General features: G+C 42.8%; 1 protein-coding gene across 2 annotated transcripts in view; it reads left to right on the forward strand.

Annotated features, from left to right (window-relative positions):
- stim2b (stromal interaction molecule 2b) overlaps nucleotides 1–24,507 on the forward strand; it is a 128,940-nt gene that overhangs the window by 62,414 nt on the left and 42,019 nt on the right. For both annotated transcript variants that reach the window (XM_078215684.1, XM_078215675.1), the window contains exon 4: nucleotides 17,007–17,121. In XM_078215684.1, coding sequence (XP_078071810.1) covers nucleotides 17,007–17,121 — 115 coding nt within the window. The remainder of the gene's footprint in view (nucleotides 1–17,006; nucleotides 17,122–24,507) is intronic.

Consider the following 24,507-nt stretch of genomic DNA (forward strand, 5'->3'; position numbering starts at 1 on the left):
ACCAATGACACTATTATAAACATGCTTTTTATTGTGTGCTGAGTATTGTTCTAAAGACAGACTTACATTGTATGTTAATTGCACCTCATCTGGAAAGAAGTCACTGCCCTTGAAATTACAATTGTTTTTTTAAAAGAAAATATTTATTTGACGCTTTCTTGCTGTCCTTGTTTAGCTTTAATCCTGAACTGCGTGGTTTGCATTGTGCCCCGGAAAACTTATGCATCTGAAGATGTAACAGAGCTCCAGATATGGCATTAATATTTATTATTGTGTCCTTGAGGGGGTTTGTGTACCCTCTTGTATATATTATCATGGCAGTTCCTGAAGTCAAAATTGTTTTCCATATAAAGTGAAACACTTGATTCTGGTACAACAAGCACCCATACGTAAGTGATGGTGCTGAGAGACATGTTTTAAGGTGTTTATCAGATTAGTAGTATTTTTCATATCCAGAATTGGACAGTTTCTAATTTAGATGCAATTTGTCATCTCTTCCTGTAAACTAATTTCCATTGTATATCATACAAATCATTTGATTCCTGTCAGTATTTTATTGCCGTAAGTGTCTCATTTGCTTTATTAACCTGATTAGTATTAGCCCCAGTTTGCAATCTTGTGTTTCCCTTTCTGGTTTCACTGATAGCTGTTTGCGATAACTTGCAATACTGATATGCAGTTCTTGCTTCAGACAACAACAAGAGAAGGCTGGTGCAGAGTTGTTACTCTAGAAATAACACTAAACTTTATAAGTGCTTGAATGTCATAGCAACTCAGATATAGTTGCTCTATTTGTAGACTGAAGACTGCATACACCTCCTTTATTTACTGAGCTGTGCAAACTTTGCCAATATTCACAAATTTCCTGTTCTGTCAAATTAAACTGCTTGAAGCTCACAGTTTACAGACAGCTATTGGATTAGTTGAGCCTATCTGATCAAAGAATTATGAAATTTCAAGTTGCGTGACAGAACACCGTCATACTTTCCTCTTGGGTAAATCACTTGTTTTCATAAATTAGTCTTTAAGTTGGGTGTATTATGTGACAAAATAATGCTTGTGCTTCTCTGGTCTACTTTGAGACCTGTTACAATGTAAATTAACTCTAAAAATGCCAGATGTGCAAGGCACGGTTATACCAAGTGTAAAATAAAAGCTTATTTTGGAATGCTGAGAGGAAAGAAGATGTTTAGTGATGGCATCACGGTGGAGGTGGTGGCAATGGTGAAGGATGAAGGTGGTTGCTGGTGAAGTGGAAGAGGAGGTAAAGGGGGACCCGATTGTGTTCTGGGTGGCTGGGGATTGATGAAAACAGAAGATTGTGAATTGGAATGGATATGTTTCAGCGCTTTGCAATCACAGTTTGAGGGGAACCCTCAGTTGGGGAAAAGGCAAGACAGAACAGAAGCTCTAGCGTGGAGAGTGGAATGTATCAGAGGTACTGGTATTCTGCAGGAATCGATGCCTCCAGGACATCCTACTGCATTCCCCAATCATCCCCATCAGTGCCCCCCCAAATCTCCTGGCCGAGGAGCTGCATTACCTGCCCACACATCCCCTGGCCCACACTCCTTCCTGATGAAACACGACTTAACTGTACTTTTTCATTCATTCTCACTGTGGTGACCAAATGCAGGTTGGATTACCTGGAACACCTTCATTCACCCCAAGTGTGAGCCCAGATTTCCCCTCACCTGTCATTTTAATTCTCCGTCCCACTCTTTTGGCTTCCTAGTCCTCCGCTTCCTACACTTTTCCAGTGACGCTCAGTGTAAACTCAATGAGACATTTTTACAGCCTTCTGCATTCAACAATGGATTCTTCAATTTCAAATCTTAACCTCTATTCTCATTTTTCTGGACAGCAGTGACTAGTTGCCATTTTCACCTCCTCTGGCTGATCCCATTCAATCAGTATTCTGTAATCAGTATTCTGCAACTTGATTTTGTCTGTTTGCACTGTTTGAGAGCACATTTCCACTCCATCTGACGAAGGAGCAGTGCTCCGAAAGCTTATGGTATTTGCTACCAAATTAACCTGTTGGACTTTAACCTGGTGTTGTGAGACTTCTTACCGTGATCCCATTCAACAGGTCAACAGTACACTGGCAGATGTTACAGATAGAAGTAGGCTGCAAATACTAGGCTAGTGTTGCCAAAGGGAGCACATGACTGACATCTCAAAACAGTGCTTTGACAGATTAATGGCATCCTGTGGTCCAGCCTCTGCACCTCCTTGTGTCTCAAAAATAATTGCTGCATCGTTTAGCAATATGAGGCTCTTATCCACGGATTAGGAGGAGACCAAGCCAAGATCGGAGCTGGAGCAGGCTATGGAGACCGGAGAGCAGGATGCTGCTGTATGAGGACCCAGGCTTGGAGCTTTGTGGTCATACAGGTATTGGGAGTTGGGAATTTTTATGATCCTGTGATCCTGTTCCCGCCTGCCCTGTTCTGGTGCTGGAGCAGGTCAGAGGTAGAAAGGGGCTTAGAGACAGAGGAAGAGGTTAATGCTGATGTGGGCTCGATTTCGTGGACTGTCCTCATGGATGATAACATTGGGGGCGATTCTCCCAAAAAAGTCCAAAGTGTCGATTTTGCGTAAAAACTTGGAGTAAATCACGTTTTTTTTAGGAGTTTAAAAAAGAATCTTCTACACTGTGCACTGCAGAGTGCACTAGCGTAAATCCCGTTGAAAAGCTGGGGGCGAGGCCTATCCCTGTGGAAGAGGCTGGCAGTATAGCACTGAACGGGCCACTGTGCATGTGCCAATCTGTCAGCGCCGAAACCCCCCCCCCCCCTGCAGTACCGTGATCCCCCACCAGTCCTGGCTGCAAAATGGCAGTGAGCTCTACCTCCTTGGCACTGCCCCATGCCTGGTGGGCAGTGCCAAGGTGCCTCCTGGGCATTGGCACTTTGCCCATTGGGCAGTACCAGGGAGCCAGGCTGACACTGCCAAGGTAGCAATACCCAGGGAGAAAACCCCCCACCCCCGGCGCCTGACCTGGGGGGCATTGATTGCCCCCCTTTCTTCCAATGAGGCTGGGCAGCCAGCTCCCCGTTAGTGGGGAGCTACTGTAAACCCCGGGGGTGTGAAATTTAATATTGAAATTTAAATTATATGGAAATCACCCCCTGCACATTTAATGCAGGAAATCCGGAGCTAGGAAGTACGCTCAGGGCTGGACGCCCAGCGCGGATCACGCGAATTGGACGCCGCTTGAATCTCCCGGCCTGTTGCTCTTTTAAAAAAAAAAATCAGCGCAGTGGGATGGGAGAATCGCCCCACGCTGTTTTGCAAAGTTCATTTATTAGTGTCACAAGTAGGCTTACATTAACACTGCAATGAAGTTATTGTGAAAATCCCCTAGTCGCCACAATCCGGCGCCTGTTCGGGTACACTGAGGGAGGATTTAGCATGGCCAATGCACCTAACCAGTATGTCTTCCGGACTGTGGAAGAAAACCAGAGCACCCGGAGGAAACCGATGCAGACGTGGAGAGAAAGTACAGACAGTGACCCAAGCCGGGAATTGAACCTGGGTCCCTGGAGCTGTGAGGCAACAATGCTAACCACTGTGCCACCGTGCCGTCCAATTGAAACATATAAAGTATGTGGATTGGTTTTATTACCCATCAGTCCACCCACCCTCCCTTTACCCACCTCATGCAATCATCCATGTGTTCACTTTTGGTTCTATTGACAATATGTTACAATTCCTTCAGATACCCTTAGAATTAGTCATGAAAGCCATTGGGGGAAAAAACCCTGCCTCATCCAAAATACTGCCAACTCTGACTGTGGGTGACACAGAAACGCCTCCTATTGCAATATTTCCTAATGAACTGTAGAGCAGGAAACAATATTTCCATCTTCAGAGTGTAGTTCTCTCAATCTCACTCATCAGACATAAATCAGGAGGCCTTCTTGATGGTGACCGCCTTCAAGAAAGTCATTTGGAGGGGTGGGGGTGCGGTCTGAACTGGCCATCTGCAAAGCTACGCTGGCAACTTTAAACAGCAGGCAGCTGGGGGTCATGGACCTCCCGCCTTCCCCATGCTGGTGAAAATAGATGGTATCTGGAATAGAAGTAGGACATGCGGATCTGGGACCCGGCCACCGTTCTTTTTTCAACCCGGCCTCCATTTTGGTCCATGAAAATTGAATCCTCAGTGTCTGCGTGTCTCTTTAAGGAACTCTTCTTCCAAGTAGTACTGAGGAAGTGGCACCAAACATCTTGGATAACAGGGTGGGATTTAATCAGCCTGATGGGGGTTTCACTCGCTGATGGAAGAATAAGTGGAGAGCTCCTCTCAGTTTCAAGGGGCAGAAACTATGCTATTAAATCTCCAAGCACTGAAGTGGCTGTGGCTGGGACCCCTGTTGAAGAATGTCCTGCCCATTGAGAGCTGTTTGACAGCTCTTTATTGCCACCAGCACCACTGCTGACAGTGTACCCCCCACTAGGCTGCTGGAAAAACCTACAGGATTTACCAGGCAACTTTCAGGAAGTGCAGGACAGTGTGCAGCTCCTAGTTAATCCCTGAGCCCCCACGAATTACCCTCTGACTTAATCGGAGGAGGTTTTGCTGATGTGGGTGGGCTGACGTGGGGCCCCTCTCACGATTAAGTGGGTCCGGCAGCCTTTTTTTTTTCACTGCAGTGAGCTGGATTAAATCCTGCCTCCTGTCCTTTGCATTTGCTTAACTAGCATCGATGCCCAAGCTTTGCTGCCCTGCTGTCGTTTTCTACACAATCTTAAGGACACTTTGCAGACAAAGTTTAAGCATAAATATATTCGGTTTATTAACCTACTTTGTGCTTTGCATGAGTAATATTATGTGCTCGTGTATTAAGTACAATATTTGGTTTCTTGCCTGTAATAACTTCTAAGTGAGTTCCTAGAGGAGGAGGTAAGTGACAGAGGCTGACTGGCTGCTAGGTTTCAGGTTGAACTTGCTTCGTGTGACGATACAAGCTAATTGCGTACCAAAGCAAATGCCCTTAGAATTAGCCATGAAAGCTATGGGGAAAAAAAAAACACTGCCTCATCCAAAATACTGCCAGCTCTGACTATGATTCAGAAGACCTATGAGTGCACTAAAAGACTCTCCTGGAACCCATGTTCTGCCCTTTGAGTCTCATAATTGTGAAATCAGAATCCAGAATAAGTAGCAGCTGATTGGGAGTTTGGTAGCCCTGTCCCCCTCCGTGCTGATTACAGTGTTTGACTGGCTTTGCCATTCCTGAGCCAGATGTAATGTAATTTGTATGAGGGGATAAAATGAAACGAGTGTCTGGAGAGATGGTAGCCTTCTCCATGGATTTTTCAGCTACACCACTGAGGCAAGGCTGTCCCTCTGTAATTAAATGAGGGCGGCACGGTAGCACAGTGGTTAGCACTGCTGCTTCACAGCTCCAGGGTCCCGGGTTCGATTCCCGGCTCGGGTCACTGTCTGTGTGGAGTTTGCACATTCTCCTCGTGTCTGTGTGGGTTTCCTCCGGGTGCTCCGGTTTCCTCCCACCGTCCAAAGATGTGCAGGTTAGGTTGATTGGCCATGCTGAAATTGCCCCTTAGTGTCCTGGGATGCGTAGGTTAGAGGGATTAGTGGGTAAATATGTGGGGGTAGGGCCTGGGTGGGATTGTGGTCGGTGCAGACTTGATGGGCCGAATGGCCTCCTTCTGCACTGTAGGGTTTCTATGTTCTATGTAAATATGAAGTAGCTCAGAAATAATTAAGACAGTATGAGTGGGATTTTCCTACCCGCCCAAGTTATAGTTTATGCTGGTGGTGTCCATCATCATTTATTGTTGGGAACCATTGCTCGAGCTCCGAGAGCACACTGGTTTGCTATTGACCTTTTTTGGCCTCTTTTTTGCATTTTTCTGTGGTACTGTTGCTGACAAGAGGATGTGAAGTGACGAGGAAATTCTAACCGCACTAAGTACGAGCAACTACTTGAGCGGGAGTGGAACCCAGCTCACATGACATGAATGCATTTGACCAGGTGTTTTGTCATTTGAACTGGGTGACAAATACTTACTGCGTCTGCTGATCCAAGTTCCTACTAAGCGCTGAGAGAAATGACCCCCGCAATTCCTGAAACATACCGGGAGAGCATTTTAACATTAATGGCCTGGATCTTCCGCAGGGCGGCAATGATTCACTCAAACTACTTTTCCACATCTCAATGCTGCTTTGCATCTCTTGCCAGGTTTTCCAGGCCCAACTTTATCTGAAATGTCAAGCACCAGTGTAGCTTGAAGAAGTCCATCTCAGCACAGTAGCCTCGCAAAAAATAAGACGTGCTTTTTATGGCTCTAGTTGCTGTGTGTTGAGTTTAAAAAGCCCAGTGTGAATGTTAGTGAATGGGGAATGGGTGAGTGGATGAATGAGTGAATGGGTAGTGTGGGTGAGATCAATGGGGTAAATGGGTGCGGTGGCAGGTGGGTGGGGTTGGTGAGTGGGTAGGAATAGTCAGGTCAGGAGACATAGTCTAGGGAGGTAGCGGGGAGTAGATCAGTTCTGGAGTTACCCAAGAGTTCGACTATGTTTCTTCTGTCTTACATTTCCTGGGTGACTATTAAGATAAGTCGTCAGAGAGAATTGCGGAAGGTCCTGGGGAACAGTGGAATTGCCCATTGGAAGTTGAAACACCCCAGGCAATTCCCACAGAGGTCAGCGCGTTGGAACATTTGTGGGATCTCGACGAGCGACTGGGATTGTACATCCGATCTCTGACAACTCGGAGGCCAGAGGATCTGGACTAGTGTTTTAATTTGCTCCTTGGAGGAGCAAATCTACAAATACTTGCTCAATGAAAAAGATTCATTGTATTTAAACTGGTCAGTGTTTTGTATCTGAGAAGTTCATGAGAAGGTTTAAACGTATAATATATGCTTTGTGTTTTATATTGCACCTTTTTTGTGGTTGCAGCTAAACTAATTTACGATTGAATGTTGTATATACTGCTTTAAAGAAAGGAAGGGTATATCCAGTTCAGTGAGATGGCTCACGATCATTGCTGCAAGAACATACCAGCAGGTTGAATACCCACTCTATTCATGTCGGCATTCAACTGGAACAGGTCAGCAAGTGCTGGCACCTGATGAAAGCAGAGCAGCACATGGTTACTAGTAATCTGAGGGAATTGAACTGTGTCCATTACTATTGTAACACAAGATGTTGCCCCAGATTTTCAAATCTTGATCAGCTTTTAAAGTTGTGTTGCGACACTGAAAATAAAATGATATTTGTTATTACAGATGTCTGGATTGCATATGCATCCTCTGAAATGACAGATTTGTGTCATTACATTTCCAAGAGATCTTTTTCTGTTTCTGAAGGAATTTGCACAAAGGCATTTCCTATAGCAATATTCAGCTATTCACTAAACTTTACATGTCTCTTTGTCTGTTCAAAAAGGAACCCTGGATTATCTATGTCAGTTCTGACATTCAATATCGCAAACCATTCTCCTTCTAAAATGCTTGTCTGGATGAATTCTAGAGAGAGATGCTTCTAAAAAGACTTGCAATGAAAAGTGTCTCCAGTAATAAAGCTGTTTATTCTGAGTGTATATTAAAATAATAAATTGCCACATTGTAATTGCAACCTGCTGTCAGTGGTGATGTCCCAGCACCTCAGCTTCCTAGAGCAACCAAACCCTTCTGTATCATTGCTTCTCAAATTACCATACATTTTGTTAAAGTATGATATAAAAATAAAGGCAGACTGTATGACTTTAAAATAATGATGGAATTACTCTGCATACTCTGTCCAATTATTCCCATACTAATCCCTTTGTCACCTAAAGGCCACACTTGATCTTCATTCACAGTATCACAGACAATCAATTAGGGTTAAAAAGTACATCTGCTGGTACCCACATAAAGCCCACATTCTGACACTGGAAGGGAGCTGTAGAATAATATAATGCTAACTCTTTTTAAATTGTGGTTTCACATTTGTGTGAAAATCATTGAACAGTTTTATGAAAGGATCTGTATATTTTCAGTCTGATTTTTGGTGACTAGCCCAGATATGTTCTGCAGTTTAATAAACTAATGTGAAGGTTTGGAGCTTCCAAAAGTTGGAATTAATAATTATCGGTTTTCCAGAAGAAGGTATTTTACATTATACAGAATAACCTTACTTGTGGAATATGCAATTCAAGCTCATCAATTTCATAAAGGGAAATAGGAATAATCTGTAAAGAGGATTTTATTTTTAATAACACAATTTGAAATAGTTTCAAAAGTTAACAGACTATTTTGGCCATGACTCTGTTTGCAGCCTCATTGAGTGGGGGTTCTGTACTCTTGTTGTAGAACATGATTTTCCATTGACGTATACAAAATAAAATGTGAATTTTATTTTTTAGACCGCTTCTTCTGATTTTATCCTTGTTACTCTTGTTGAAGACCAGACCTTACATTTTGTTTCTAGATTCTGATTCGTATACAAAACAAAATCCAACTCTCCTTTCCTTCCTCTGATCCAAGTCTGCTCCACCAAGTTGGAATCTTGGAAGAGTGTATAATGATGTGTGGCATTGACACCTTGGGAGTGTGGAGAGGAGATAATGTTTCGAGCAAAATTTACTGATTGCTTTTGTAGCCAGGATAGTTTGATTACATCCAGCGGTGCAAAAGAACTCATTTGTTTTACAAAAGAATTCTGTTTGGAAAAGAAGATTCTTTCTCTGTTGGTATCTGTTTAGTCTGCAATTGAAATACTCAGAATAGTAGGATCTAATTATACAATTCATTCCAAGTCCATTACAGATGGATACTTTGTTTGCAAAAAACTTATTATAAAGAAATTTTAAAAAGCCAAAACTCTGGCATTTTGCACTATTTCTAGAACAGGAATCATTTAAAAAAAAAAATGCTAAATGAATGAAAATGTTGAAGGTAAAACATCTTCCTGTAGGTACCACAAAAGAACAGGCACCAACTGAAAGTTTGCCACAATACAAGAAAGAAGGACTCTGAGCGTACTTGCCCACCTTCCTCATTCCTTCTCATTGTAATTGTCAGGAAAATATTCTGATCTGCAAACATGTTGTACCATCTAGCTGTGTGCAATCATACTAGTTGCCCAGATGCATTAAAGTATATCGCTGTAAATACAGTGGTACCAAATGTAAAGTGGTTCAACTACTGTCTATTCTCAAAGTCATTATCATTTTCTTGAACGCTATTCCCATGCTATGGTGCTTCTGCGATATTTCCTGCACAGCATCTAGATAATGAAGATTCAGTTGAGTCATATACAAAAGGAAATGTGAGAGGACTCGTTCTCCTTCAGCTAAGAACCACAAGCTTATTAACTGCATTGTTCCATGTCATGAGGCACTGTAGAGCTCAGTGTGGACTTTGTAAGCCCATTGATTCATTGCTGTAACAGTAAGGTATAATTAAAAACTGATTTTCCCCCGGTTAAGATTAATTAAATATTAATGATGTCTTTTGACACAGTAAATCAATCTGGCACAACACAATAGTAGTATCAAGTCGCAATGATTCCATTCTGACCTACTTGGAAAGAGACAAATTTGTACTTTACTAAAGACGTACACAGTCTTTATTGAATATTTCATATTACAACTCCATGAATGAGGATACTCGTGTGAGACTAATCATCTTGATTAATTTACACGTTGGAACATAATGAACTTTTATTGAAATATTTTTATAGCTTGTGTAAATAGATCTACAGCTTGTGTAAAATTAGTGAGTGAACTTGTAAACTCGATCCAAAAGAAGCAAAAAGAAAGAAATGTCAACTTAGGACCATGTGTTTATTTTGACTTCAAAGGCTTGTTTTAACTTTCTGTCAGTTAGTGTATGGTGTTTTATGTGACATTGTACCCCATGCCTCCGCTCCCTTGTGAGTATACTTGTACAACTTTTATACTGGGCTACTGGGACACAAGCAATCTCCACTTTTTTCTGTAATGTATTTTGCTGTTTTTCTTCCTTAGGAATTGGGGGCGGAATGTTCCCAAAAGATTTCTAAGTGCCATACCGGTGAGAAAGCAGGAGTGATCCATGCCAGTCCCTCAGGCGTGCTCCACACCTCTTTCATCCACACTCAGTCAGTGAGCCCGGTTTCAGAGCACTCTGTCGCTGTCTCACAAGGGTGGCCCGATCATGCAGTGACTAGGAGACCTGATGGGCACTGCCCAGCCATGCCCTCCACCGCAATGGCCTCTGAGCCCCTGGCATAGCCTTGTGCTAGCGTGGATCAGTAGTGATTCTTGCCGTTATCGCACCGTGCCCGTAGGCTGGAGGATTGCCAGCCTCGAATTAACATTAGCCATACAGTCCACCCAGACAAAAAGCGACAGTTCTTTGACTCCATTGAACAGACGCTCTTGGCATTCCCACAGAACACCAAAACTATTTATAGGTATCCTATGGAATATAGTGGGAGGCACCATATACAGTATTGCATTCTGAACATATGGAAAGCAAGATGGAGATGTATTGTCTGGCTAGAGGCTAACATCCCTTTGATGGAACTGGCCAAGCGGTTCACTTTCATCAGTCACATGAGAGATTTGAGCAAGAAAATTTGATGCATTAAAAGCCGCTTGAGGTAAAACCCAACAGACTGCTAGACGACGTGCCAGTGCCTATTGGTTACAATTTGCCAGAATATCCAGATGTCCTTTGAAGCAGGGAATTCTAGGGGCATGTATGAACAGATTAAAAAGCCAATAATAGGCTCATCAGCAAATGAAAATGGCTTCATTGAAAACAAAGGCTGGGGAGGTCATCACTGACTGCAGAAAAAAAGTTGGAGAGATGGATGGAAGACTACCTAGAGTTGTATTCCAGGGGGAACACTGCCACCAAGGAAGCTCAAGACACCATAGAGAGCTTGCTTGTCACGGAAGAGCTGGATATTGAGCCCACAGTAGAGGAGCTTAAAGCTATTGACTCACTTGCCATGGGCAAGGCTCCTGCTGATGCTGTATCACCTGAACTTGAGCACAAAAAACAGGCACCCCTGCTGCATGTGGTGCTTTTGTCAGACTGCAGATCTTGACTGAATGCAACTATCCAGAATCCCAGTGTGGTTTCAAAATTGGAAGATCTACAATTGATATGATCCTCTCAGTCCAGCAGCTGCAAGAGAAATGTTGTGATCAAAGGAGACTGTTATATATTGCTTCATCAATCTCAATAGCAAATAGGAGCAGGAACATTTGGCGCCTTGAGCCTGCTCCACCGCCATTCAATTGGAACATGGCTGATCTTCGACCTCAATGCTATTTCCTGCACTATCCCCATAAACATCAATGTCTTTAGTATCTAGAAATCTATCAGTCTCTGTCTTGAACAAACTCAATGACTGAGCCTCCAAAGCCCCCAGTGGTAGACCATTCCAAAAATTCTGAACCCTCTTGAAGAAATTTCTCCTCATCTCAGTCCAAAATGGCCTGTGCCTTAAACTGGGAATGTGTCCCTAGGTTCTATGCCCCCCAATTAGGGGAAGTCTCCTTCCTGGAACAAGGGGACCCATCTGTGACCATGTGAGCAGAGGCAGTGTATTTAAGCTGCTGGAGAAAATTGTCTGGCTGCCAAAGCTGATCAATGTAACCTTTTTCCATGACAACATGATGAGTAAGGTCAGCTATGACTGGGCAAGATTGGAACCTTTTGAGGTTTGCAGTTGAGTCAAACAGGTTTATCGCCAGACATTGAAATTCTTTGGCGTATTCTTCTCTTTGCTGGTGTCATATGTCTTAGAGTCATACAGCACAGAATTTTAGAGCCCAGCAAGAGGTCCTTCAACCCATCATGTCTGCACTGGCCATCAAACACCTATCTGTTCAAATCCCATTTTCCAGCCTTGTATGCTATGGTGTTTCAGGTGCTCAGCTAAATACTACTTGAATGTTACAGTAAGAAGCCTCACAACACAGGTTCAACAGGTTTATTTGGTATCACAAGCTTTCAGAGTGCTCCTTCATCAGGTGAGTGGAGAGTTGGGTTCAGCCTCCAGTCTTCGGGTAAGCGTTCTCCAAGGCGGCTTTCAAGACACACGACAATGCAGAATCGCCGAGCAGAAACTGATAGCCAGGCTCCGCATACATGAGGACAGCCTCAACCGGGATCTTGGGTTCATGTCACACTACATGTAACCCCCACCATTTGGTCTAGACTTGCAAAATCCTACTAACTGTCCCTGGCTTGAGAGAATTCACACCTCTTTAACCTGTGATTATTCCTCTCTCCACTTGCATTGTCTGTACCTGTAAAGACTCGTATTCCAACCATTATCTTGTAATTGAGTCTTTGCCTATTTATGCCCTGTTTGTGAACCCAACTCTCCACTCACCTGATGACGGAGCAATGCTCTGAAAGCTCGTGATACCAAAGAAACCTGTTGGACTTTAACCTGGTGTTGTGAGACTTCTTACTGTGCCCACCCAACTCCAACGCCGGCATCTCCACACCTTATGTTGTGAGGATTACGCCCTCTGCCACCCTTTCAGGCAATGAGTTCCAGATTCCCAGCACCCTCTGGGTGAAAAAGTCTTTCATAGAACATAGAACATAGAACATTACAGCGCAGGTGAGCCTGAAGAAGGGGCTTAAGGCTCCGAAAGCTTGAGGCTTTTGCTACCAAATAAACCTGTTGGACTTTAACCTGGTGTTGTTAAACTTCTTACTGTCTCTACAGAGGGTGTCAGAGGGAGATGTACTGGTATTGTCACTGGATTAGTGACCCAGAGTAATGCTCTGAGGAATTGGGTTTGAATTCCAGCATGGCAGATGCTGAAATTTAAATTCGATAAAAAGCTGGAATTAAAAGTCTAATGATTACCATAAAACCATTGTCAATTGTTGTAACAACGCATCTGGTTCACTACTGCCCTTCGGGAAGGAAAGCTGCCATCCTTACCCGGTCTGGCCTACATGTGACTCCAGATCCCACAGCAATGTGGTTAACTCTCAAATGCCCTCTGAAAACAGCCAAGCAACTTAATTCAAGGGCAATTTGGGATGGGCACTAAATGCTGGCCCAGCCGGCGGCACCCACATCCCATAGTGAATTAAAAAAAAACTTAACAGAAGGATGGAAAGCTTGTTCATTCTTGTCTGTCCGAGATCCAAGACAAAGGCATGTTAAGCCTTTATCAGAGAATTGCTGTTCACAAACCATGTATCGTTACCATTCAATACTGAGGAATGCCTTCAGACTCTCTCATACCTGCAGTGTTTGGTTTGACCATCAGCATCATGAAGATAAATGTCATGGTCCGGGATGTTTTACTGCCATCCAGCAGCATTGTCAATATGTAGGTAGCTGCTGCTTTACATATCTAGGCTCCACGATCACCAACAATCCCCACTTGATGCTGAAATTAACACAGGCTTTGCAAAAGCTGCAGCTGATATGTACTAGCTAAGTAAGAGAGTGTGACTGAGACCTGACTGAGAACACCAAGCTGCAAGTCTAATAAGCCTGCATCCTCAGCACACTGCTTCTCTACAGTGGCGAGACCTGATGCCAGGCAGGAGAAAAGGACTCGACATTTCCACTTTTGCTGTCTCAGATAAATCCTCTGCATTTATTGGAAGGACAAGGTCCCCAACTTAACGGTCCTGGAGCATGCTGATTCCATCAACATATACTCATTGCTAAGGAAACAGCATCTCTGATTCAATTTATTAGTGTCACATGTATTAGTATACAGTGAAAAGTATTGTTTCTTGCGCACTATACAGACAAAGTATACCGTTCATAGAGAAGGAAAGGAGAGAGTGCTACAGTCATAGCTAGGGTGTAGAGAAAGGTCAACTAAGTGCGAGGTAGATCCATTCAAAAATCTGATGGCAGCAGGGAAGAAGCTGTTCTTGAGTCGGTTGGTATGTGACCTCAAACTTTTGTATCTTTTTCCCAACGGAAGAAGGTGGAAGAGAGTATGTCTGGGGTGCGTGATGTCCGTAATTATGCTGGCTGCTTTTCCGAGGCAGTGGGAAGTGTAGACAGAGTCAATGGATGGGAGGCTGGTTTGCGTGATGGACTGGGTTTCATTCAGACTTTTTGTTGTTTCTTGCGGTCTTGGGCAGAGCAGGAGCCATACCAAACTGTGATACACCCAGAAAGAATGCTTTCTATGATGCATCTGTAAAAGTTGGTGAGAGTTGTAGCTGACATGCCAAATTTCCTTAGTCTTCTATAGTGTTGACATGGGGGTACTAAGAGAGGTGTTGGTGGGCTTTCTTAACTATAGTGTTGACATGGGGGTACTAGGAGAGGTTGTTGGTGATCTTGAAGCTCTCGACCATTTCTACTTCGTCCCATTGATATAGACCGGGGCATGTTCTCCACTATGCTTCCTGAACTTGATGACAATCTCCTTCATTTTGTTGACATTGAGGGAGAGATTATTGTTGCTGCACCAGTTCACCTGATTCTCTATCTCATTCATCTGCACTGGCTCGGCCACATTTGTCAGATGGACAATGGCTGTGGACATCCTGAACCATGAACTGGTCACTGAGCCACAACTCCTGGATATCTGTATCTTCGCCACAAGGCGTTCTATGTTCCAATAGCTAGGGGGATGATGAAATGGTAATTGTGTTTGCATAAAGTGTAATTCTAGGGATACTAAAATCTCTCATGCCAACTGAAAAAAAAGATACAAGTGAATATTTCCTTGTACAGTCTGAACCTATACAGTATGCTGATTTGCATAGCCAGGTGCATTCATCATCATATCATTTCCACAAATACTTTAGTAAACAAGGAAAGCCAGGTCGATAGTGCAGCTAATGTGAACACACTTCACATTTAGGTCACAAATTTATTCAAAGCGTCATTCAACTTTAAAGTAAAATACAAAACACTGGAGACTTACGACTGTGCTGAAATTGAATATTGAGTGAAAAGTCAACCTCGGGTTTCCAACGTGATTCGATGCTATGGATTCTTGCACACACCCGTTGCTTAATGTGCAGTTTATTGTGTTGCTTAATGTGCAGTTTATTGTGTTCTTTCAGTGCTAGGGCATTGTGGGTGCTAAGAACAGTCCATCATTGATCATGTTAGCTTAGTACTAATTTTAAAACCAGTTAGATGAAGCTCATTGCGTTGCATACTTTTTCAATTTGTTTAGGCTGCATTCGTATCACATTTTTAACACCCCTGCAAAGCAAAACTGTTCTGCCTCAATTCCACAGTTGCAGTGTGAATGCAGCTTTGGATACTTTTTGCTTCAGCTTTCCCCCACATCACTCCAACCAACAATTATATATATTCCTTTCCTCTCGTGAATGCAATGCAATTTCACAAAGACTGGCAAACCTCTAGTATGACTGATAAATAATCTAGTGCGATGACCAGGTAATGAGTGTCGGCAGATCAGTCTGCCACGGAGAACGTTGAAGCTTTCTCTCGTACTGTATTTACACTGCAAATTCTCCATCCAAACGATGCTGGCTCGCAATCAGAAATGGAATCTTTGATTGACTTCTTTCATTTTACACTCTCCCTAAACTTTTCATGCACAATTACAGTACCCGGATTGCTGGCCTGACTGAGATCTTTCAACTGCATAAAGACTGGGAATTTAACATGGGATCTTCCCCTGCATTGTATGACTTAATTCTACTCTAGACGATGTACAATAGCATCTGTTTGGAGCATTAGCCATGGATATTTTTAATACACTTGGCTATATTAGAAGGAACATTGTGATTAAAAATGTATTCTGTTTCGACTGCAGAATATGAATTGTTCAGAGAAAATATTAATTGCTGCGTAAAATCTGAAAAGCCTGTTCCATATTGTGTTTAGAAAATATGTTGCAGAGAGCCAAAGTTGTCTTTCCATACAGACCATCAACTACCTTACCTTCTGCAGAAGTAACTTTTAATATGACATCTTAAATAATCAATGAATTTGAAACATTCATCCTGCTAGCTGAGGGATGAGACATTGGAATAAAGTTTCTGGTGCCACTTTTCATAAAACTGAACTTGCTGCAAGACTCCATAAGCTGCTGAATAGATTCTTTTACAATATTTGTGTGTATAAATTCAGCAGACTTGCAATGTGTGTGTGTGTGTTTTCCTCATTGTTCTGTTTTAGATTATTCCACGGGGTTTGCAGGTGGCCGTCTCTCTGTTTCTGCTCCACAGTCTGTGCACCTTGTGGTGGGCTTCTCTTTGTTTTGTGGTTGGCCTGTGGTTTTGCAATCTGATGTATTTTCCTCCTCCATTTTTAGGACTTTGAGGTGAAACATTCCAAACATACCAATGCCTGAGGTGTAACCATTTGTTTGTTTATAAAAACATAAATGATGGAGCAACTAAAATGTTGCATTTTATAGTGAAGGATGACGAGGGGTTGGATTTCAGCAGCACAAAATGAAAATAAATGTTAAATTGAACTTGATTTGTTTAAATCTTTGTCATTTTTTAAAAAAAAACTTTAAATGGGGTCTTGTCGCAGTGCTGCTCAGACCCCTTGAGTTGTGGTTATAAGAACGAGTGCATTACTCCCAAGTGTGGCCTAACCATGACATCCTACAACTCCAGAAAGACCCAAGCATGCAATTACCACCTTGGAAGTTGGTTTTCTCCAGATGACACCGCTATTAAGTTGTCTTTGTAAGATCTTAGCTGGCTCCTCTGAGTTTACTCTCTGTCCACACCGATGCTGCCCACACACCACCTGCAAATTTAACCACGCGTCACTTAAGGCTACAAATTCAGTTGTCTCTTATGTATCGAGAAATAAAAATATATAGCGGCAGCTCGGATCCACCGGTCACTGCCTTCATTTTGGCCTTTATTGCCTTTACACCTACTTCCATCCTTTCGTTTAACCAACTACTAAGCTTTGGTCTTATCAACAGCTTGAAGTTTAACTACTTCACTTTATTAGATTTGTTCAAGTAACATTTCCAAAGCAATTTACCTACTTTAGCCTCAAAATTAAAGTTTTTCGTTTTTCTCATTTTGTTTGCCTGCAGTTCATCAAAGAAGATATGAAAGACAAAGATCCTACCAGTAAAGGCAATACATTCCATAAAGAAGACAAACACATCACAGTGAGAGATCTGTGGAACCACTGGAAGAACTCACAAGGTAGGGCCCGATAGTGGCTATTCAGAATAATAGGAGCAGCTGCCGAGTGGTAGGTATCTATGTGAGGGTGTGCTGTGTAACTTGATCTTAACCAGATAGATTGGCCGTATAAAACATGTCTGCAGTCTTTGCAATGCTCTAAGCACTTAACTATTTCATGTATTCAGCTCCAAACGTAGATGTGAACTGATTGTGTGACTAGTCATCTAAACAGTGGGCTTTTACTGAAGAGTTAAAAGTGACTTCAGATGGCTTTCAGTTAAACATGTGTGAATTGCCATTTGCCACTTTGATTCCTGAATAAAAATGAAAGTTTAGTTTATTTATTAGTGTTACAAATAGGCTTACATTAACACTGCAATGAAGTTACTGTGAAAATCCCCTAGTCGCCACACTCCGGTGCCTGTTTGGGTACACTGAGGGAGAACGTAGCATGGCCAATACACCTAACCAGCACGTCTTTTGGACTGTGGAAGGCAACTGGAGCACCCAGAGAAAACCCACGCAGACATAGGGAGAACGTGCAGACGATGCACAGACAGTGACCCAACCTGGGAATCGAACCCGAGTCCCTGGTGCTGTGAGTGCTAACCGCTGTGCCGCTGAAAGGGAGCTATAATCATAGTAGTGTTTCCAATGATACAGTTGGCTTACTTTTTGGAGGATACGCTGATACAATTGATGTTTGTGTGGACTTGCACAGCAATTCCAGTCAGGTTTTTATGTTAACTGGTTTTGAGTTGCACTGCCTACGGTAATAGAGCTCCTTACCTGGAAATCTGACTGAAAAAAAAAAGCATTATAATGAAAGCTTTGTAATGCTCATTTGGAATACAATTTCCTCCGTGACCTCTGCTCTGGTGAAATGAACAAAATCTACGCGATTGACAGAACAAATTGAATTGATAGCTTTTAGAATTCAAGTAGCAAGATGAATACGGCATTGTTTTGGCCACGCTTTTTAAAAGAAGATAAGGAACAATATATTTAAAGAGGCAAATACTTTGTTCAGAGTAGGACAAGTGATTTCCTAGATATTTAGAGTAAACTATTCAATCTTCTGTAGCAATTAAACTCCCAGGGAAGAAATCCGGACCAAATGTAGTCTTGAGGTGAAAAAGAAGGCGTAGTATCACAGAATCACAGAATACTACAGTGCAGAAGAGGCCCTTCGGCCCATCAAGTCTGCACTGAAACATGAAATGCCCTGACCTGCCCACCTAATCCCACTTGCCAGCACTTGGCCCATAGCCTTGAATGTTATGGCATGCCAAGTACTCATCCAGGTATACCTTAAAGGATATGAGGCATCCCACCTGCACCACCCTCCCAGGGAGTGCATTCCAGACTGTCACCACCCTCTGAGTAAATACCCCTTAAACCTCCCATCCCTCACTTTTAATGTGTCTCCTTGTAACTGACCCTTCAACTAAAGGGGAACAGCTGCTCCCCATCCACCCTGTCCATGCCCCTCATAACCTTGAACACCTCAATCAGGTCACCCCCTCAGTTTTCTCTGCTCCAACGAAAATGACCCAAGCCTATCCAACCTCTCTTCATAACTTAAATATTCCATCCCAGGCAGCATCCTGGTAAATCTCCTCTGCACTTCCTCCAGTGCATTCATGTCCTTCCTTTAATGTAGCGAACGGAACTGCACACAGTACTCCAGCTGTAACCTCACCAAAGTTCTATACAACTCCATCATGACCCCTCTGCTTTTGTAATCTATACCTCGATTGATAAAGGCGAGTGTGCCATATTTCTTTTTCGCCACTCTAGATCTATGGACAAACACGTCAAGGTCCCTTTGTTCTACGGAACTTCCCAGTGTCAGACCTTTCATAGTATACTTCCTTGTCGAATTACTCCCTCCAAAGTGCATCACCTCACAAAGTATTTGGACTTGAACCTGCAAGATGGAATTCAGTCCCCGTTTTAAAATAAGGACAGGTTGTATGATTTTACATTTCCCTTATCATTTCCTATGTCCATATTTCTAATGCACACTACCCACATCAACCTGTCACCTGGGATTTTACTCCCTTGAGAATAGTGAATGCAGCGTCTCCACCTGGGACAGAGTGTAGTTATACATTAACATGTTCATATTGGGAGCCACCATTATGAATGTGAAGAAAGGAATTTACAATTGAAAAAGTTGACAGGCGTAAGAATCTAAATGTATTAAACATTTATATACAGTAAATCCTCACTTAAAGTTGTGGTTTGTTCCTGAAAATAACGACTTTAAGTGAAGCATTGGTTCCATGCAATTTGGTTCTATAGGATCTTCCTTGTCAGGAAAAAAAAACATTAAAAAATAATACCCTGTAAGTTGAAATACTATACATTGCTAAATTCATACATTGAAAAACTTACCTGCTCGTCATCGATCCTGATTCCTGAACCTCCCACTCCCTAATCCTTGTGGTTGCTGCAGATCTTTTCCCCTTTCTCCACCCTGCAATTTGTTACCTGTCCCCGTCTCTCAGCCTCCGACTTGTGGCCTCTCCCTGACTCACCTTCTCACCAAACCTCCAGCTCCCTGACTCATCCTCCTGCTGCTTCCCTCTTGTAAACTTGCTTTCCTGTTCAAGATCCAGATTAGATCTGATGCTGGAGCTCTGGAAATGTGAGTCCTGATGGTGCAGGAATGCTCGACTGGGGCTGTGTTATAATCCATGTTTTTTTTAAAAAACTCCTCTGCTGGCAGCCTCCCTCTCCTGAATCTTCACTGAGCGCAAGGACTTTGGAGAAATGCAGTTGGATGGGAGGAACATCTTCGAAACTTGGTGCCCATTGGGTCACGCGAGTACTGACTTTAAAACAAATCTCATCATGCTCAGTGAGATTACAGGCCCCATTAACTTAATGATGTTAAAGCGAAAATGGGGCAACATTAAATGCGGACCTGATGTAAAATGCAATGAATTTTTAGATTTGGCTTATTTTTGTGGGTTTCCGACCCCAGGCTTGTGGCACATTTGAGAAAATCCAGCACAATGACTGGAATTAATTGGGTTTATCCAGACCAACATATTAGTGAGTGATGCGACTGAAGATCCACTTGTCCCATCCACAGGATCATGCACCAAATATGCACTCATGTAACTAGACACATCAGAGCCTGAGACTGAATGAGGTACTGCATAGCATTTTTTTATAGAGAGGTGGTAGTCACTAGTTAGATGCATTGTACAAAGTCACATGAACCAGAAAGGTTCTCGATTAAGTTGTTGATTTGAACTGTTTTAGTTTATCACAGTTAATGCAGCAGCAGAAATGTCAAAACTAACTTCAACCAGTTTTTATTTGTCGGTGACTATTGCCTAGTGACCCTTGTACAGAAATATGCTTGGCATTTATAAACAGGCTAGAATATATTTGGGATTGGCTGTTGTGACACCCATACCAAGTTACCAATACTTTGCACATGAAGAATGATGAGATACTTGCGTAAGCAGAGTGTGGAACCTTACTCCAGTATGAGTCAACATCTTCAGGAAAGGGATTAAGAAAATGTGCAGTGAACCCTATTGATGACTAAGCTAAACTTATTGATCACTGAACTGAAGTACAGTATGATGGAAGGATGACGATCAGACGTTATACAACAAGTCTAATTCTTGTTTTTTTTAATGTATGTTTCATTAAATGTATAGATACGCTTCAGTTGTTGTGTTGTTACAAGTTCAATGGTGGCTGAAAATAGAACTTAAAACTTTCTGGCCAGTGTTTTACAGTCCTGGAAGCACTATAGGGATGGTATTGGTCAACATCAGTCAGGCAAAATGGGCTGATTGGAAATTGAGAGATTGTTTTACATTCACTAGAGTTTCTTTTCCACTGAAGTCAATAAGTGTTTATGGTGGAGATTCTAAATGTGATAGGATAAACAGCTTTCAAATCTGTAAACAGCTGAAAAGAATGATTAGATTAACCACAGAAGATGTACTATAATGAAACTCCGTGACTGAAGTTGGGTACTTTCTGTGAAACTAGATAAATAGAATTATTTCCTACTTTCAGGACATGTAAATAAAGAAACATTCTGTAGTTTAATGCATCGTTGTTTCTGCTTAATATCAACCATGGAAATGGGCAAAATCCATTTTTTTTGGAGGGGATTGAAAATGCTTCAAACTCTGCAGAGGGTAGCAGTAGTTGATTTTTAAACGCCTGACACCTATCTGAAAAAGTTGAAAGAAATGAAGTGCCTGGCAATGGCTTCCAATTCTATTATATTGACTAGAAAGGGGGGGTGGGGTGGGAAAGCATATCACAAGCCATATATCTGTGGGCAGAAGGTATAGAGTATGGATTAAATCGGGAACAGATAAGAACTGGTAAAAATGTGCTTTCACAAGGTGCTTGCCTGGGCTGACTGTTCACTGCAAGGAAATGATGGTTCAGAGACCGTAGCTCAAGATGAAGAGGATAAAATTATACAAAGGGCAAAGTCTTTGGCTTTCCCTCCAAGTGTTAATATCTTCCAGCTTGTTTTGTGCAGCCTCTTTTACTGCATACTTTTGCACATAATAAATATGAAATTTTATACTTTCTTAGAGTTTGGGCCTTTTCTGGAAATGTAACCTTCGAGTAAAAAGCCGGATTTTTTTTGTTGGCAGTTTTAACTGGAGTATGTTACTACTTGCTGGAGTAATATGTCAGTATTACTGTCAGCGATCTGTAAAATAATTACACTTAATAGGAGATGATGACTGAGGGCAGCTGCGTTTACTGAAGTTTGCAAGCTCTGTGAATAGTGGAGTATTTAAGTACCTCATTCAGCATCAGGTTCTGATGTGTCTCGTTACATGAGTGAAGAGTTATATTTGGTATGTGATCCTGTAGATGGGATAAGTTGATAATCTTTAGTCACATCATTCACAAATGCGATGGTCCTGAAAAACCCCTGTTAACTCCAGTTATACGGATGGGTTCCCCGGATGGTTCATGGTTCTGATGTGGCGTTGTTCAAGGACAATGGCAAGACGTCGGCCTCGATCTTCCTGGGAGTGCCCAATTAAAAAGCCATCGCCAGGAGCTCCATCCCAACTGGGGATGACAGGCAGACCTCGGAGCCTCAATCAGATGACCGCAGTAATCTGAGCCCCATTAGGAGAGGTGGATGCTGCTGAGCCGGACAGGCAAGCACCAGGGAGCCTTACCATGGGAAGGGCCCTAGGTTGCCTGCAGAGAAGTCAACAAACAAGCCTGAACCTGTTAGGGCCATCAGGGTGGAGAGGGAACCCATTTGCAGGTGTGACGATGGCCACAATTCTGGCCTTTGGTCCCAATGGCCAGGCCAGTGTTTTATGGGGTCTCTGACTCGATTAGTTACCTACCTGCTGCTGAGAGACTGTCTCGAGTGAGCTGACAGTCTTGGCACGTGTTGGGGGCTGCTCCGATGGCAGGAACCTACAGGAGGCATCTCAGTCGCCCCAATCGATTGCTTGACGCTGTGGAGCAGGCAGCCAACCTGTGTGGCAGTCCATCCCTGGGGAAAAAAATCCTGGAAATGGGAATACGTTGGGGAGTTGTCCTGACCTGTGTCTTCCCACCTCCAAGCCTCTGTCTGTAGTCAGGAAAAGTTAGCTCTTCGTATGTGAAGCTACAAATCCCATTCACTGCAGTCACGTGGAGCTGCAAGGCTGATCAAAATTTTGATTCAAATGAAAAACTTCTTAGCAAATTTGTGACCTGACTAATTGGTTTGAATGAGTGGTGATCCTAATTAAATATTTGCTACCAGACAAAGAGTTCAAATTATTTGATTCTAAACCCATGTTTCATTACTTGAAACTCTATAATTTCACTTTGATAAAGGATTAGTTTAAAGATGTCCCTGTGGTCTGATTAATTAAGGACATGCCGTGAACTGATAGTTTGATAGCATAATACCTGCCTCCTTTTCCAAGAAACAACAAACTCTTCTCACTGGTCAGCTCTAACCAGCAAATAAGTCTTTGGCAAGTTTGAAGAATCCCGTTCCTTGATTTTGAACTCAGTTATTACTTTGTGTTTGAACAACAGAGGCTTTTGTTGTGAAAAGAGGGTGGTGGTGATGGTGAGGGAGTTGTTTCTGAACTGTCAGAGTTGGTTGACAAAAGGATGCTGCAATCTTCCTTCCACTAGTTTCAGTTGAATATGCTACAAGTGTATTCGAAGGAACTCTTCAGGTACACTGAGTGACACAATGAATTAATTTGCAGTTGGATTTTGTTCTCTTCCCCTGCTCCCCCGTCTGACGTGACCTGGGTTTGAGTTATTTACATGGGTCAGGTGGTTCTCTGGCAGCGCTCCGTATTTTGAAGTAGTCAAGGAAAGTTCCTGGTTGCTACAGGTCCAGCGTCAGTTCAGACCACAGGGCCTTCTGGCTGCTGTCCAAGAAATACAGTCAGGAAACCACCAGCTTGTAAGCCTCCCCTTCCTGCATCTGCAAGACTCCCCAGCAAGTGCTTCTGAGGCCCTGCTCCAGTCAAAGATTCTGGCTGAGGCGAGGTGTAAGCAGGGGTCAAGACAATTATTTTCTTGAGAGAAAAACCTGCCTAACTTTATTTTGCCGAGGGCAACAGGGGCAACATTTTGGTTTTTTCGGGGGCTCATTTTTCACTTGATTGTGTTTGGGAGGGGGGAAATGGGGTAAAAAAATCATGATTTCAGAAAGAGAGACGATTGAGAAGAACCAACAATTGACAATGTCCACATCTGAGTAGATCAAATATCTTAACGATCAGAGGTGGCAAATTTCAATGAAAGGGTTGCTAACCCTTGACTTAACTCAACTCACAGTGAGCACCTTACAAAGCTTGGAAAGTACATCAGAATATCTGGAAGTCAAGTGATCAGGCACTGAAAAGGGACTATAAAAATCTAGGTTGATCTTAGGATAAATTAGTCCTTCAATTTAGTAATCGTGCAGAATGGTCCCAGATTACCAGCAATGTTGAGCTTGTCACCACCCATGAACTAACATTGCCTGCTGTCTGAGTCTCTGTTCATCATCTAAAAACCATTCCCAATTTACAAAGAAATGAGATTGCCTCCCACCACCAGCATAGGATTATAGGGAAATTAAAATGGGACAGATCTTCTCTCCACTGGCTGCTGCTGCCCTATTCTTGGTACAGGTGGCTCTCCCAGCCCTGTTCCCAGCCTCATTACTGAGTTTCTGGCAGCCTTCTCCCTCTTTTTTTTTCTTTTTCTGCTTCTTCTCTGCCCTCGGTTTCTCGGTCCTAGAGGACGTCGAATGGTTTGGACTCGTCCAGCGTAACTACTTCCTGACCATGGATCCCAGCTTCCTTCCTGCCCACCCTTGTTGTTCCTCCAATTATAGATTCTGTCTCTGAAGGAGTAACCAGAGTGGGAAGGAGGAACCTT

This window comes from Mustelus asterias, chromosome 1 (assembly GCF_964213995.1).
Source record: "Mustelus asterias chromosome 1, sMusAst1.hap1.1, whole genome shotgun sequence".
Lineage (NCBI taxonomy): Eukaryota > Metazoa > Chordata > Chondrichthyes > Carcharhiniformes > Triakidae > Mustelus > Mustelus asterias.